The following is a 13439-nucleotide window of genomic DNA, read 5'->3' as shown; positions in this document are numbered from 1 at the left end:
TCCCTACTAACTTGAATCCTTCAACTACATTTCACTGCTGCAGATGCATCTACTGCAGGCCAGATGCACACATGCTAAGAGAGTAAGGCAAACCATTCAGGAAATGCTTGCAAGCACACACAGAAATCCCATTTTCCCTCAACAGATTAAGATTTGATTCCCACACCCTTCTCCTCATTGCCTCACCATTGAAGGCTCATTAGGACAGCAATTTTCCCTATGCAAAATTGGGGCATGATGTATTCTTTCTTGACATGCGTGATAATGGTTCCCCAAGTATGTGATTTGCAATTATTTGCTAACCTAAATGCTAAATTATATGGTGTGTGTGTGGGGGTGTGTGTGTGGGTGTGTGTGTGTATGGGTGTGGGTGTGTGTTAAATGTGTTCATGTGGGCGTGTGCACATTTATGTGTGTGTGAACACTCACATAACTCAAATGCATGTGGAGACCAGAGGCAAATGGACTTTTCTCTGTCGATCTCACCTTTATTTTTTGAGACAAAGGCTCTTCACTGAACCTGGCGCTTACTGATTGGCTAGATTGGTCAGAGTGCTCCAGGGATCCACCTGTCTCCACTCTCCAACTCCGGGGTTGCACACTTGAGGTGCCACAGCTGCTCTTCCTGTAGTCCTGGGACCCTGAGCTCAGATCCTCATGCTTCCATGGAAAAACCTTTACCTCCTAAGCCATCTCCTTCCTCTATGTCCAGCGTACTCAAACACACACACAGGAAGAAGGTGATTGAGTGTACACTGCAGGCTACATCAGTTGGTCTATATGAGTAAATTGACAGACACAAGCCGAAAGAAGGTCTTGGTGTGAAAAGGAGGGGCTGTTCACTCAAGTCACATACTAGACAGCTACCTCAACAAGTTAGGGAATACTTTATTTTTGCTAGTTGCCAGTCTGTATAGATGTACACTGAAGCTAGGAAGTTTTTATTTCCTATGTTAACTCTATGTCATGTGAACCTAACACTAGGAACAAGGGTCTCTCTCCAACAGAGTGTTCTCATGGACCTGGATTCCTAGAACCACTCTCGGCAAATGCCCAGGTCCTGTGTCTTCCACCCAGTGTCCTTAACATTCACAACATGCGTACGATTTCAGAGAGAGCTGCCCTGGTTTATGAAATGCCGTGAGAATGTAAGAGAGGAATGGCCCATCTTTGTTGTTAACGAGCAGCTTTCGATTTTTCAGCGCCGACTGGGAGATGCAGCAAAAAAAGCCATCAGCAAGCTCCAGGTCAGGACCATCAGGAAGGGCGACAAGGTGAGAACCCCTTTTCCTTCTGGGTGAGGAAACTCTTGTCTTTTCTGACAGCTGAAGTAGAAGAGAGAGAAGGGAAGGGAAGACAGATGTGAACCTGTGTTGTCTATGCATATCTGGTGCTTAGAATGTTTTTATTAAAGACATTAAGTGTTTATAAAATACGTGCAGTGTGTTGGCAACCAAACATGAGAAATTTTGAAGTCAAGTGTGCAACAATAGTCAAGTTGTACAGCCAGCGTGAGTGCCCATCAACAAATGAGTGAATAAAGAAAATGTGGTGTGTATACACAGTGGAGAATTATTGAGGCATTGAGAAGAATGAAATTATGTCATCTGAAAGATAATAAATGGAGCAAGATACCATCATGTTAAGAAAATTAAGTCAGGTGTAGAAAGATGATATACCACACTTTCTCTCATATGTAGAATCTAGAATTTACGGAAGAACTTATAAGTAGAAGGGTTCCTACTTGAGAAAAACAAGACAAGCCGAGGAAAGGGTGGGGGGTAGGAGAGATTAGTGGGAAGTGGAAGAGTGTGATACACATGCACGGAAATGTCATAGTGAAACGAGCATTGTGTACAATAAAGAAGGGCTTTAAAAGGTGTAAAAGGTGTGCAAGAAGCCAGGTGTGGTACCCCACACCTTTAATCCCAGCACTCAGGAAGCAGAGGCAGGTGGATTTCTGGGGGTTCCAATCTAGCCCAGTATACATAGTGAGTTTCTAATTAGCCAGGACTACATAGATCCTGTCTCAGAAAAATATAAACTACAAGAAAACATTCAAAGTCTGGGTGAGATGAGAACACAAAGGTGTTACGTGAAACATGTGACAAAACTGGCCTTAAATTTAGGTTGAAGCTGTCTGGTCATCAGTACAAAAAGAAAAAAAAAACAGGAAACCAAAACAAAAGGTCGATATTTCGATCAGTATTTGCTTACCTTACTCCAAGTGGTTCAGAAAACAAAAGCAGAAGAGTTACTCTTAGTGTGACCCCATGGAAGTTTTTTCAAAAGTCCTTGGAAAGAAGGTGGGTTTATACCCTGAGTTGTGCTCTCCACAGAAGTTTAGAGTGTGTAAATGTGTAAATGATATTTAGCTCACCTGAACTCTAGGGCTTAGAAACCTAAAATCCTTTCACCAGCCTCCCTCACTATAGAAGGGTTACAAGAAGCCAAAGGCCATAAGACACCTCCAGGAAGGATGAACAGGGGTACAGCCCAAGCCTACAGGCTCTAAAGATGCCCAGTCGTTTAGAACAATGGGTTACAGTACAGCACATGGGCTTAGCGTCCCCTGGAGACTTGGTACTGAATTGACCTTCACATGCACATCAGGTGTTGTCTCTGTCTGAACAATTGATTTTTCTCATAAGTTATTTGTTATCAGTTTAAATAATATGAAAATGCTTTCGAGATTAACAAGAGAAAATTCATTTAAAATGATAACCAGGAGCGTGGGAAGACAGGTAAAACGCTTGCCCTAACTGAGTTTGAGCCCCAACACTCACAGAAAAGTCAAATGTGGTGACACTTGCTTGTGGAGATAGAGACTGGAGGATTCCTGGGGTGCAGTGAGAGGCGCTATCTCAATAATATCAATAGTAAGAATGATGATGGCTCTTCTTCTTCTCCACACACGTGTCTCTTCTACAGGCCTGAGCACTCGTCTGTCCCTTTTATCTTAATAAAACTCTTGTTAGCGGAAAAAAAAATGATGATGGTGGTGGTGGTGGTGGTGGTGGTGGTGGTGGTGGTGGTGGTGGTGGTGAGAACAGATCTGACACACACACACAGGTGCCCTCACATGAACACACACAAAAACTAAATCTAGAAGTGCCATTTATTTTCATCAGTATCTTTCCCCCTCAACTAGAGAGTAATAAGTGCCAGCATGATAGCATAAGGAAACCATGAGGTGCCTCTTTTAGGGTTGCATACAGAAAAAAAATTAAACTCCATTTGTATTTACTCTTAATACACACTTTAGATTCCAGAGGACTTTGTATATTATAAATCTTTCATATGAACATCATTCCTCACTCTTGGGACTTTGTGTCACCTATAATTGTCATTTACAACACTTTAGGAATGCCACATGGGGATGGAGTTTCCCTCACAAAAGCCCTCTGAGTGGAAACAACAGGTGAAGTTTGGGAGGGTGGGAACTAAGCCAGTTGGTGGATTATTGATTAAGAAATAGGTAATGCTGCTGAGAGGCTGGCTCCAGGCAAGCTCGCCTTTGGTTTATGACAGTGTTTGCTCAGGACGGATGCTAAAGTCGGCTCTTCTGCTTCTTCTGTTGCAGGAAACAGAGTCTGATTTTGATAACTGTGCTGTCTGCATCGAAGGGTACAAGCCCAATGATGTGGTGAGGATCCTGCCCTGCCGGTGAGTGGTGGGGCTGCCTGCTCCTGCGCACAGGGGCAGAGTCCTCCTGCAGGCATTGCAAACAAGCAAACGCTCTGACTTTCGTGACTTTGGTCCTGGAAAACATGCAGCCACACCAAAGTAGAAGTCTTTTTTACCACCCACCCCATTGCATGAAAGGCAGACCTGACAAGACAGAATGAATTCATGCTGTGTGTGTGAGAGGCAGCGCCTTGGATAGCTCGGTAATGCTCAGAATCACTTCTGGCTTTTACCAGTGCTATTTTAACCAAAATAGCGACTCTAAAAAAGATGCTGTGAACGATCAGAGCACGCTCAGCAATCTGAATATGGCCAGCAGTAAGTAGGGAGCCAGGGGCAGGTTCCATTTCCCTTGCATTTTACCAATGGAAAGAGAGTGGGTCAAGTTCCCACATAATTCTAGAATCTCAAGGAACATTCTAGCATGCAGACTTGAGGAAATGTCCCCAAAGGATGCTCCAATCACTTTAATTTTTCTCCCTAAGTATAAGTCACTGTTATCGTGTCTGACATTTTCTTTGAACATCCTAATTAAATCAAGTAAGTGAGGGTTGCGTAAGAGCCATAGCCTTCATTGAAATCCCTTTTTAGTTGCCTCTATGCAAATGTCCCAAAAATAAAAATGTAATTGCCTCAATGAAAGGTACTTCATGTAGAGAAGATGGCTTGAAAAGGTCTTGAGTTTAAAAGCACATTAAGCAGAAAGGGTATAACACAAAGACATCCACAATCTATTGCTTTCCCCAAACAATACGAATTTTAAAACTATTTGTTAGAAATAGAAATGGAATAAAATAGCATTCGGGGAATTGGTTTAATAATCTCAAGATGATGAAGAAGTGATCAAAAAATAAATAAAAAGACTAGATGCTGGCTTGAACTCAGCATCTCTCAAGAGATCTTTCTTGAAATGCTCACAGCAATTGGCCATTAGGAATTTGGGAGCAGGAATTCTCTCCACCCAAAGAGCCAGCAAATGTGATTCAATTGTCTCACCTTTATACATGTCCACCTGCCCCTAAAGTGGAGTCACAGATGGGGTCACATGGACACTTGGCAGTTTCCTGTGTATGACCACACTCACTCCGAGTACCTTTTTGATGCATTTATTTACGTATCTGGGGGAGGCACACAGCGACAGCATGAGTGTAGCAGTGAGAGGGTAGTCTGTGGGAGCCAGTGCTCTATCATGCGGGTCCTGGGATGGAATCCAGGTCAGCAGGCTGGCGGCAAGCACCTTACCCACTGACTGTAGCTCCACTCTTTCTAGACATCACACAATGCGCATGCAGTGACTTCCAGAAGCCTTGCTGGAAACAGCAGTGTGCAGGCGACAGGGATCCCTCTGCCCACATCTTATCTTGAGGGTTTAAAGCTTCAGCATTAGAAACACCCAGGTGTTTCTCTTTCTCCTCGCCTCACGGTTCCTACTAATGGATACGCACAGCCAATTAAACATCTGCTTTTTTCTGACACTCCATTGTAATGAACAAGATCTGTTTTCAAAAATTACACGTACCATCTCGTTAGCTCTTTGGCTCATACTTATAAAGTAATTTACTCATCTAAAGCTTTATCATAACTAAATTTTTTGGATCTACATGAAATTGCTGGAGAATTGAAACTGCATGATCACGGTGTGATTTCCCATAGCCTGTTTCAGTGTCTACTAATGACAAGTTACATTTCTTTAACAATATTCAGTTTTTCTTAGTAATGCAGATCTTCTTTATAATATGGTTATTTGTAAATATTAATCAAGAAAATTAGTATTTTATTGCATACCATGAAAAAAACTTTTGGAAGCTTAACTCTATTGATGTTAACCTCACTCTGGGCTGCTCAGTTTGGTCTCAGGTTCCTCCTTTTCTATATGATTGCTCATTTCCGAGCTCACACACTGATTTTTTTCAATAATAATATTTGTGTTAGTTCTCTGACAGTTTAATATATGCATACAACTTACTTTGATCCTAGTCGCCTCTCACCCCTCCCCCAACTCCTCCAGGACCCGTCTCACTCCTTCTCAACTTCATGTGCTTTTTCTTTTTCCTTTTTCTTCATAACTCGCCAAGTCCAAGTCACACTGCCCATATAGTCGTGAGTGTGGGACTATCCACAGCTGACCTACTAAGGACCAAATCCTTAAAGAACACTGACTCTCCTTGCCCCAGAAGCCAGCTGTCCATAGCTCCTCATTTAGAGGTAATACTCCCGAGCCCCTCCCATCTGTGTGGAATGGTGACTGGCTTGATCTTGTGCTGTCTTCTTCGGACAACAGCCGCTGGGATTCGTGAGTGCAATGGTCCTGTGTCCTTTTTCCTCTGACCACCGCCTCTTACGGTCTTCCCACCTCTTCTTCCACGATGGCCCCTGAGTCTTGGGAGGAGGGGGTCACACACTGGTTCTTTACTCTCTATTGCTATTTTCTTATTGTAGATCCTGCTTTACAGATGGATCTACAATATGACAGGACACACCAAGCATTACCCATCATGAGTTATAGTTAATTACTGTTAGATCTTACACTAATCACACATATGTACTCTCTGAATATCCCATAGGTCTTTTTCCATGCTGGTCTCAAAATCAAGGTACTTTTATGTCTGTTGCTGGCTTCTTGCAGGCAGTGTGCTCTAACGGATGTTATCAAACAGATGCAGGCAGTGTGCACTAACGGATGTTATCAAACAGATGCAGGCAGTGTGCACTAACGGATGTTATCAAACAGATGCAGGCAGTGTGCACTAACAGATGTTATCTAACAGATGCAGGCAGTGTGCACTAATGGATGCTATCAAACAGATGCAGGTAGTGTGCACTAACAGATGTTATCTAACAGATGCAGGCAGTGTGCACTAATGGATGCTATCAAACAGATGCAGGTAGTGTGCACTAATGGATGTTATCTAACAGATGCAGGCAGTGTGCACTAACAGATGTTATCAAACAGATGCAGGCAGTGTGCACTAATGGATGTTATCAAACAGAGGCAGGCAGTGTGCACTAACGGATGTTATCAAACAGATGCAGGCAGTGTGCACTAACAGATGTTATCAAACAGATGCAGGCAGTGTACACTAACGGATGTTATCAAACAGATGCAGGCAGTGTGCACTAACAGATGTCATCAAACAGATGCAGTAGCATTTGCTTCTCTGCTCAATCACTCCACCTGGGGTGTTATTAAACCTGCACTACTATGAGCATCATAGACTTTCTTTCCCAGTATGTACAGGGTGATTCATCCTTGGAATTGATTATATCTCCTTGGGGTAAACATTGTTTCAAAAATTATCCCAATGAATAATATGTCTCTTCTTTAATCTTATATTCTGTGGCCTCATAATCCCTGAGTACTGTATACCTCTCCACTGTTTGGGTGCCTCTCCCATCATCCATGTATGCACTGATACCATGAGGGTTTCAAGGTTGTTCCATTGTTTCCTCTCTCTGTGAACTCTACACAAATTACAGCAAATGAGCAAAGCCTTCCTTTCTCATCTGTCATCATGGTAATTACTAAAGTGAAGTCATATACATTCACTCCAGCCCTTCCTGTCTCCTCTCTTTCTTCATCCAATCCTTCCCTAGCACATGAACACAAGGCTTCATTGATGTGAGTCTGGACCCATGCCACAGTGTGAGGGAAAGACACGAAGTGGCATGCACAGCCAGTTGGTGACAGGATGTTCTAACTCTTGTGACTTGGATTTGATCCCAGTTTACCACTAAGGCATTTTCCAGGTAACATGGATTTTGCTATGTCTTGCACATATCAAGACAGGCACGTTGCTGTGTTTTTGGGTGGGCTTGTAACTTGGACTAGAGCTTGTGGTATGATTCCGAGCCACAGAACGTATCTTCCTGAAACGTCATGTTGATCTTTACTGTCTTCTCCTGTCCAGAGAACAGGTAATGCTCTCCGCTCCTTTTAACCTATAGTTTCCCTGCTTGTTTTTCAGTGGTTATTCCTTTCAACCTACATCAAGTTCAAAGACACAAAGTCTCAAGGAGAATGTGGACTCCTTAGGCGGGTCAGAAGCCCACATTTGCCATATGTAAAAGGCAAAACAATATGTTTTCCTTACCTGTGTCCCTGCAAAATTCTTTCCTATCTATAATTTATCGAGGGGATAGTGTTCCTTTAATCTGGCAGACTCCTCCACAGCTGGAACAGCTTCAAGAGCACGCTGGTAGTAAGCAGGCCCTGTGATGAGCTTCGTAGTGCATGAGGAACTCTTTTGGAACAACAAATATCTTCTAGTAGGGACAGTAGGAGGTACCACACATGGCATGGTAAGTGGTGTGACCTCATGGAAAATGAAAATTTCAATAGGTAATCAGGACACAGCATGGTATGGATATCTGTAAAGACAAATATCTACAAATACAAGGGGCTAATACCAGGCACAATGATTGAGAAAGGCTTTGCAATCAATCAATAGATTAATAAATAAATAGGAGGAGGAGAAAAAGGAAGCATCTCTTTGGTTCATTTTTCCTTTTTAAACATTTATTTTATTATATTTTATGTGTATGTGTTTTGCCTGCATGTATGTCTGTATACCATTTTCATGCAGTGCCCACTGAAGCCAGAAGGGGGCGTCAGATCCCCTGGCATCAGAGTCATGGACAGTTGTTAGCCCCACGTGGGTGCTGGGAACTGAACCTGGGCCCTCTGCTAGAGCAGCCAGTGCTCTTACACTGATCCTCTCTTCAGCCCCGATATCTCTTCATACTTTTAAATCATGATTGACTTAGCTCATATACTCTCATTACAGAAATGTTTTAAATGAAATATTTAAATATCTGCTTATCCCCCTCATGCAGGTAACCACCACTGTCATTTTCATGTTTCTTCCCTTTGCTCTCTTATCTCCATTTTTGCAAGTTTGAAATGTTGTCAACATCACTCCATATCCTGTTCTTCCTTAACATTGTAAGAATTTTCCAGAAAGAACACTAAGTTATTTGTGGCTCGTTTTGACCTTCCTTTGGACTCTGAAGCAATAACCAGACGTTATCAAGCTCTTGCTTGCATAAATCACCCAAAAACCTTGAGGTGCCAAGGTCTCTGGAGAAAGAGACTTCACTTCAAGAGTCTGTCGTGGCCCAGTCAGAATTTTCCACTGAGGTAAACCATGAATGCACCTCATTTCCTTGAGCCTAATCTTAGTAAGGAGATTAGGGGAGAAATTGGGGGAGATGTTCACATCACCTTCCCCCCGCAGAAGATGCCAAAAAGCAGTTTCTCATACACAGATGTTCTCATCTGTAGAGACAATATGACCCACTGGCTTTCTACCATCAGCGTCCGATTTCTAAGTAAGACCCTCTAAAACTCAAGTTGGTGTCTTTGGGAAGTGTTCTCCAATTTTCACCTCTTCCCCAAATAACTTTCTGTACCTGTAGTTTGCAAACAGTGCTCCCTGGAGGGCTCTAAGTAGCAGCCTCTGGATGGTAAAGAGGTCTTTATACTGGAGCAGGGGGAGGAAGAGGAAGAAATCCAGCAGCTAGCAAGCTGTCCTGATATCACTGTAGGAAGTTTGCTTCTGCAGATTGACATCCCAATGCTGCTCCCAATTCCCAGAAGTGGCAGAGTGGGGGCTGAGTGTTTAGAGAGCCCTGCTCCTCTACTGTGTCTGCAGACCCCCAGCTTTGGGGCTTCTGAGTTTCTCATGAGACAGATGTAAGTTTCCCCCAAACAAAATCATCTAAGGTCAAGCAGTTCTGGGATTTATTTCTGGGCTCGTTTGGAAAGTCTTTGTACCATACATCCTACGTTTTGGTCATTTCCTGGTGTTAAATTCACCCACATAATCATTCAGCCATCACCACCACCCACTGGTAGAATTCCATCTACTGCACTGAAACCCTGGACCCCCTTATGCACAGTTTTCACTCAAAAAGAGCATACCTCCCCTCCCCCAGTTCGGATGTTTTTGTGTGTTATAAATTTTGATTTGACTTTTTTTTTTATCTTTTGCCACATAAGCCTTTTGGTAACATTTAAAATTCAAATTGTGCAGCCATACACCATAATTTATTTGCTTATTTGGGACATTTAAGCTATTCCCACATAGGCCTTCAATTGCTGCTATCAAAAGGCTGTGATAAAGAGCTCTTTATTAATATTTGCAGGTATTTTCTACTTAGTAAAGTCATAATTCAAACTGATTAGTTACACTCCCTACACTGAAGGCATTTCCTGATCAGTCAGAGCTAAGAAGATTCCAAGAAAGGACAACTAGAGTTGCCTGGAGCTATTAGAGTGGAATCTCCATGTCAGGGGTCATGTGGGAAAAGCTGGGTCATTCAAGACCAGAGTGCTGCCGGGAGGCCTTAGTTCATCACTGTGCGTTGGAACCTGTTGGGTGAGGAGGGGCCGTTTACACACAGACCACTGGCACAGGCATTGAGTGCGACTCCAAGGTCTGTGGCTGGATTCAGAGGGACCAGTTAGAGGATGTGATCACAAAGTGGGTGAAATACCTTGGAGGTCTGAAGTGGGGTGTTGGCACGTGGCTGGAGGGTGGCATTGGACAGGGAGATGGTGGAGGGTGGGCTACTCCAGAAAAACTAGTGTGGGTCGTTTACCCACCAACCCCACAGTTCCCCAGAGTTTTCTTGAGTGCAAGCAGTAGGAAATAATAGATAGGAGGATTTAGATTGTGGAGATAAACAGATAGAAAATAAAGGATAGCCTGGAGAGGGCCTGGAACCTATTCCAATGGGCCCTGTCTCTGCCCCAAGGTATTTATAGAGATGCCAGGGGGTGGAGCAAAAGACCTCCCCCAGCAGACCATCTCAGACACCTGCACTCAGGCCCGTGGTCCTAGTCATCATCTCTATGCGGACCTGCTGGGTAAAGCCACGAGGAACCTGAAAACGGACTCCCACAAACTAGGAGATAAATTACCAAAGCATAGGTACTTGCTTCCTAGTGTGTTGAATGATGGTCGTGTCTGCATTTCTTTGCATTTAAAACAAACATGTCGTGCCTCTTCACTCAAATTTAAATGAAAACTGAAGCACTTTCCACACTATCCATCTATCATTGTCCCCCAAGGACCAGCTTTCAAGGGTGGAGTTTTTCTTTGGGGAGGAAGGACCTTGACCAGAGTTAGTTTATCTTTTTAATCTTTTATTCACTCTTTCAGCTCTAAAATACTCACCCACTTGGGTCATGTGGACAAAGATCCTTTTTCTGTAGATAACTGATTCTGCATGTTCCTCTTCTCTCCATCCTGAGACTGTGCTTCGGCTTTGGCTTTCTGTATCAGTTCAAGAGTCTCGCGGTGTTGTCCAACATAGGGTGTATCACACCATTTCCTTTTTTGTGATTTAAGATTTGATGTGTAAGTTAAAACTTTTACAAACACTAGATTGTGACTAACAGCATTAGTCTTCAATGAAATGACATGGAGATTTAATACAATGGTATTCCACATGTAGAGTCAAGATGTGTGATCTCAGCATTCCACAAGTAGATGTAGGAGGATCATCAGACCACACTGTGAGTTTGGATGGTGGCTGGGATACATAAGACACTACCTCAAATATGTTTCAAGGTCCAAACCACAATAAATGGTTCAGGAAAAGCATAGTAGATAAGGAACAAAGGAAGTTCGTATGTATAAGCGGGTGATCGATATCCTAACTTTCCAAAAAGATTAACACTAAGCCTGATAGAATCTGTAGGGGATAGGTCAGGAGACATGAAATGGGGGATTTTTTGAGGGTTCATGAAAAGTCAAAGCCTAAATTTGATGGTCCAGTTTCAGCAGAATCTTTAGTGCTCTCTTGCTTACATACCACAGGTCTGCAATGGACAAGATGCTCATAAATTATCCCTGTCCACTAGCTAGTCAGACAACCACCAGCATTTCTTCCTCAATTGGTGTAACTGATGCATATTTTTAACATAGGAATGTTTGCTGCCTTGCCTCCCATTTCAGTATCCCAATAACTCCTGTCACCAAGGAGAGGTAGCAGTTTTCTCTTCTCAGGGAAGGAGCTCCAGAACACACATTGAGCACAAAGTATGTGAGAAAGAGGAGACAAGTCCATCTATAAAGCTACCTGAATGAGCAGGTGTCCTGGGAATCAAAGTTTTACCTTCCAGAGCCCAAATACCTTAATATTGAATTAAATTTACTGAGCTCCTGTGGGAGAAAACATAATACCTACACCAAAGTTCCTCCTGAACTTTGGGGCAGACAAGCCTCCTACAAGGTTGTTCAGTGTATCTCAAATGTTTATGTGGTTTCGGTGGCTGCTTCCAACCAAGTTTTCCTGGGCTTTATAACCCACCCACTCAGGATCAGGATCAGATCCAAAAACTGCCATAAAAGCCAGATGGGAATAGTGACCCACCTGTGATCCCAGCCTTTGGAAGGCAAAGACTGGATCCCTAGAGTAAGCTGGCTAGCTGCACTGGGATCAGCAAGCTCTGAGTTCCAGCGAGAGACCCCACCTCAATGAATAAGAGAGCAACTGAGAAAGACGCCCAATGTCAGACTCCAGCCTCCATGAACACACACTCCCACATGAGCCCACACACAGCGACGTCTACATGCATGCACACCACATTACATACAATAAATAAACACAGAACAGAGCCCACCCACTGTGCTCTCCAAACTCCCGCGCTGTTGTTCGTGCCACGAATCCCAAATGACACTAAAAGATAAAATCAAATTAGATGCTGCCATTCATGTATAGACTCCTCTTTGAGGGCAGGAGGGGACTGCCATTTGTGCTACCTAGCAGGCACAACAGGAGCATAATAAATACTCTAACATGGAAGTGTATAGTGTGATATAAAAAAGGAACATCCTTTTAATATTGAAAATTGGAAGAATCACAATAGAGTGATTCGAGCATTCAAAACAGACCTACCCTTAACATTTTAAACCCATGGGCAAGTCTTACTGTAAGATGAGTCAATGCTAACGAAAGTCCATAAGGACAGGAAAGTCAATCCTTGCAAGCAAAGGAATGTTATAAAATGCTGTGATGCGGCTGAGATTCTGGTTCCGAGCCTGTAACTCATAAAGTAGGAAACAAAAGAGCATTTTCCAGCCGGACAGAAACAGCCTGACCTGAGTTGCCCCTCCCTCTCCCTCCCTCCCTCCCTTTTTTCCTCATGCATATTCCTGGTCAGGGGCAGATATTTTCTATGTCGCTTTGTTTGGGAAAATATCATGGCTAGGATTGTAGAAATGACTCAGCGGTTATGAGTGCATACTGCTCTTGCAGAGGACCCGAGATCAGTTCCTGACACCCATGTTTGGCAGCTCACAACCTTCTGCAACCCCAGCTCTAGTAATATCCATAGCATTTGGCTTCCAAGGAAACCTACACGCATGTGCACATACCCTCCAGCAACACACACACACACACACATGCATACGTATAATTAAAATCAAGTCTTGAAGATTGATGGTTATCAGCCAGATCTATCAGATTTGACTTATTCTATCATGCCTTTGTTATACAAATTAGATTATACAACACTCTGTTTACGGTTATTTATTTATAGATACTGGATTGTTTATATTTACTCATTTATTGGTTGTGGCTAGGGCGGGGACCACATGCATGTGCTCATCTGGAGGTCAGAGGACACACCTTGTGGTAACCCATCCTCTCTTTCTCCCATCTGATGAGCCCAGACGTGTTCTTGCTTTGTTTTTGGCTTTTGTTTTGTTTTGTTTTGGTTTGGTTTTTAAAAAATAACTTTCAAG

General features: G+C 43.1%; 1 protein-coding gene across 5 annotated transcripts in view; it reads left to right on the top strand.

Annotated features, from left to right (window-relative positions):
- The window catches only part of Rnf150 (ring finger protein 150), a 252760-nt gene that overhangs the window by 148037 nt on the left and 91284 nt on the right, over positions 1-13439 (top strand). For all 5 annotated transcript variants that reach the window (XM_052729619.1, XM_052729620.1, XM_052729616.1 and 2 more), the window contains exons 3-4: positions 1203-1274; positions 3584-3666. In XM_052729619.1, coding sequence (XP_052585579.1) covers positions 1203-1274; positions 3584-3666 — 155 coding nt within the window. The remainder of the gene's footprint in view (positions 1-1202; positions 1275-3583; positions 3667-13439) is intronic.

The sequence above is a fragment of the Peromyscus californicus genome, unplaced genomic scaffold, assembly GCF_007827085.1.
Source record: "Peromyscus californicus insignis strain IS unplaced genomic scaffold, ASM782708v3 Scaffold_8__1_contigs__length_139910024, whole genome shotgun sequence".
Lineage (NCBI taxonomy): Eukaryota > Metazoa > Chordata > Mammalia > Rodentia > Cricetidae > Peromyscus > Peromyscus californicus.
Note: the sequence above shows the minus strand (reverse complement) of the source record. Positions and strands in the feature narration are given on the sequence as shown.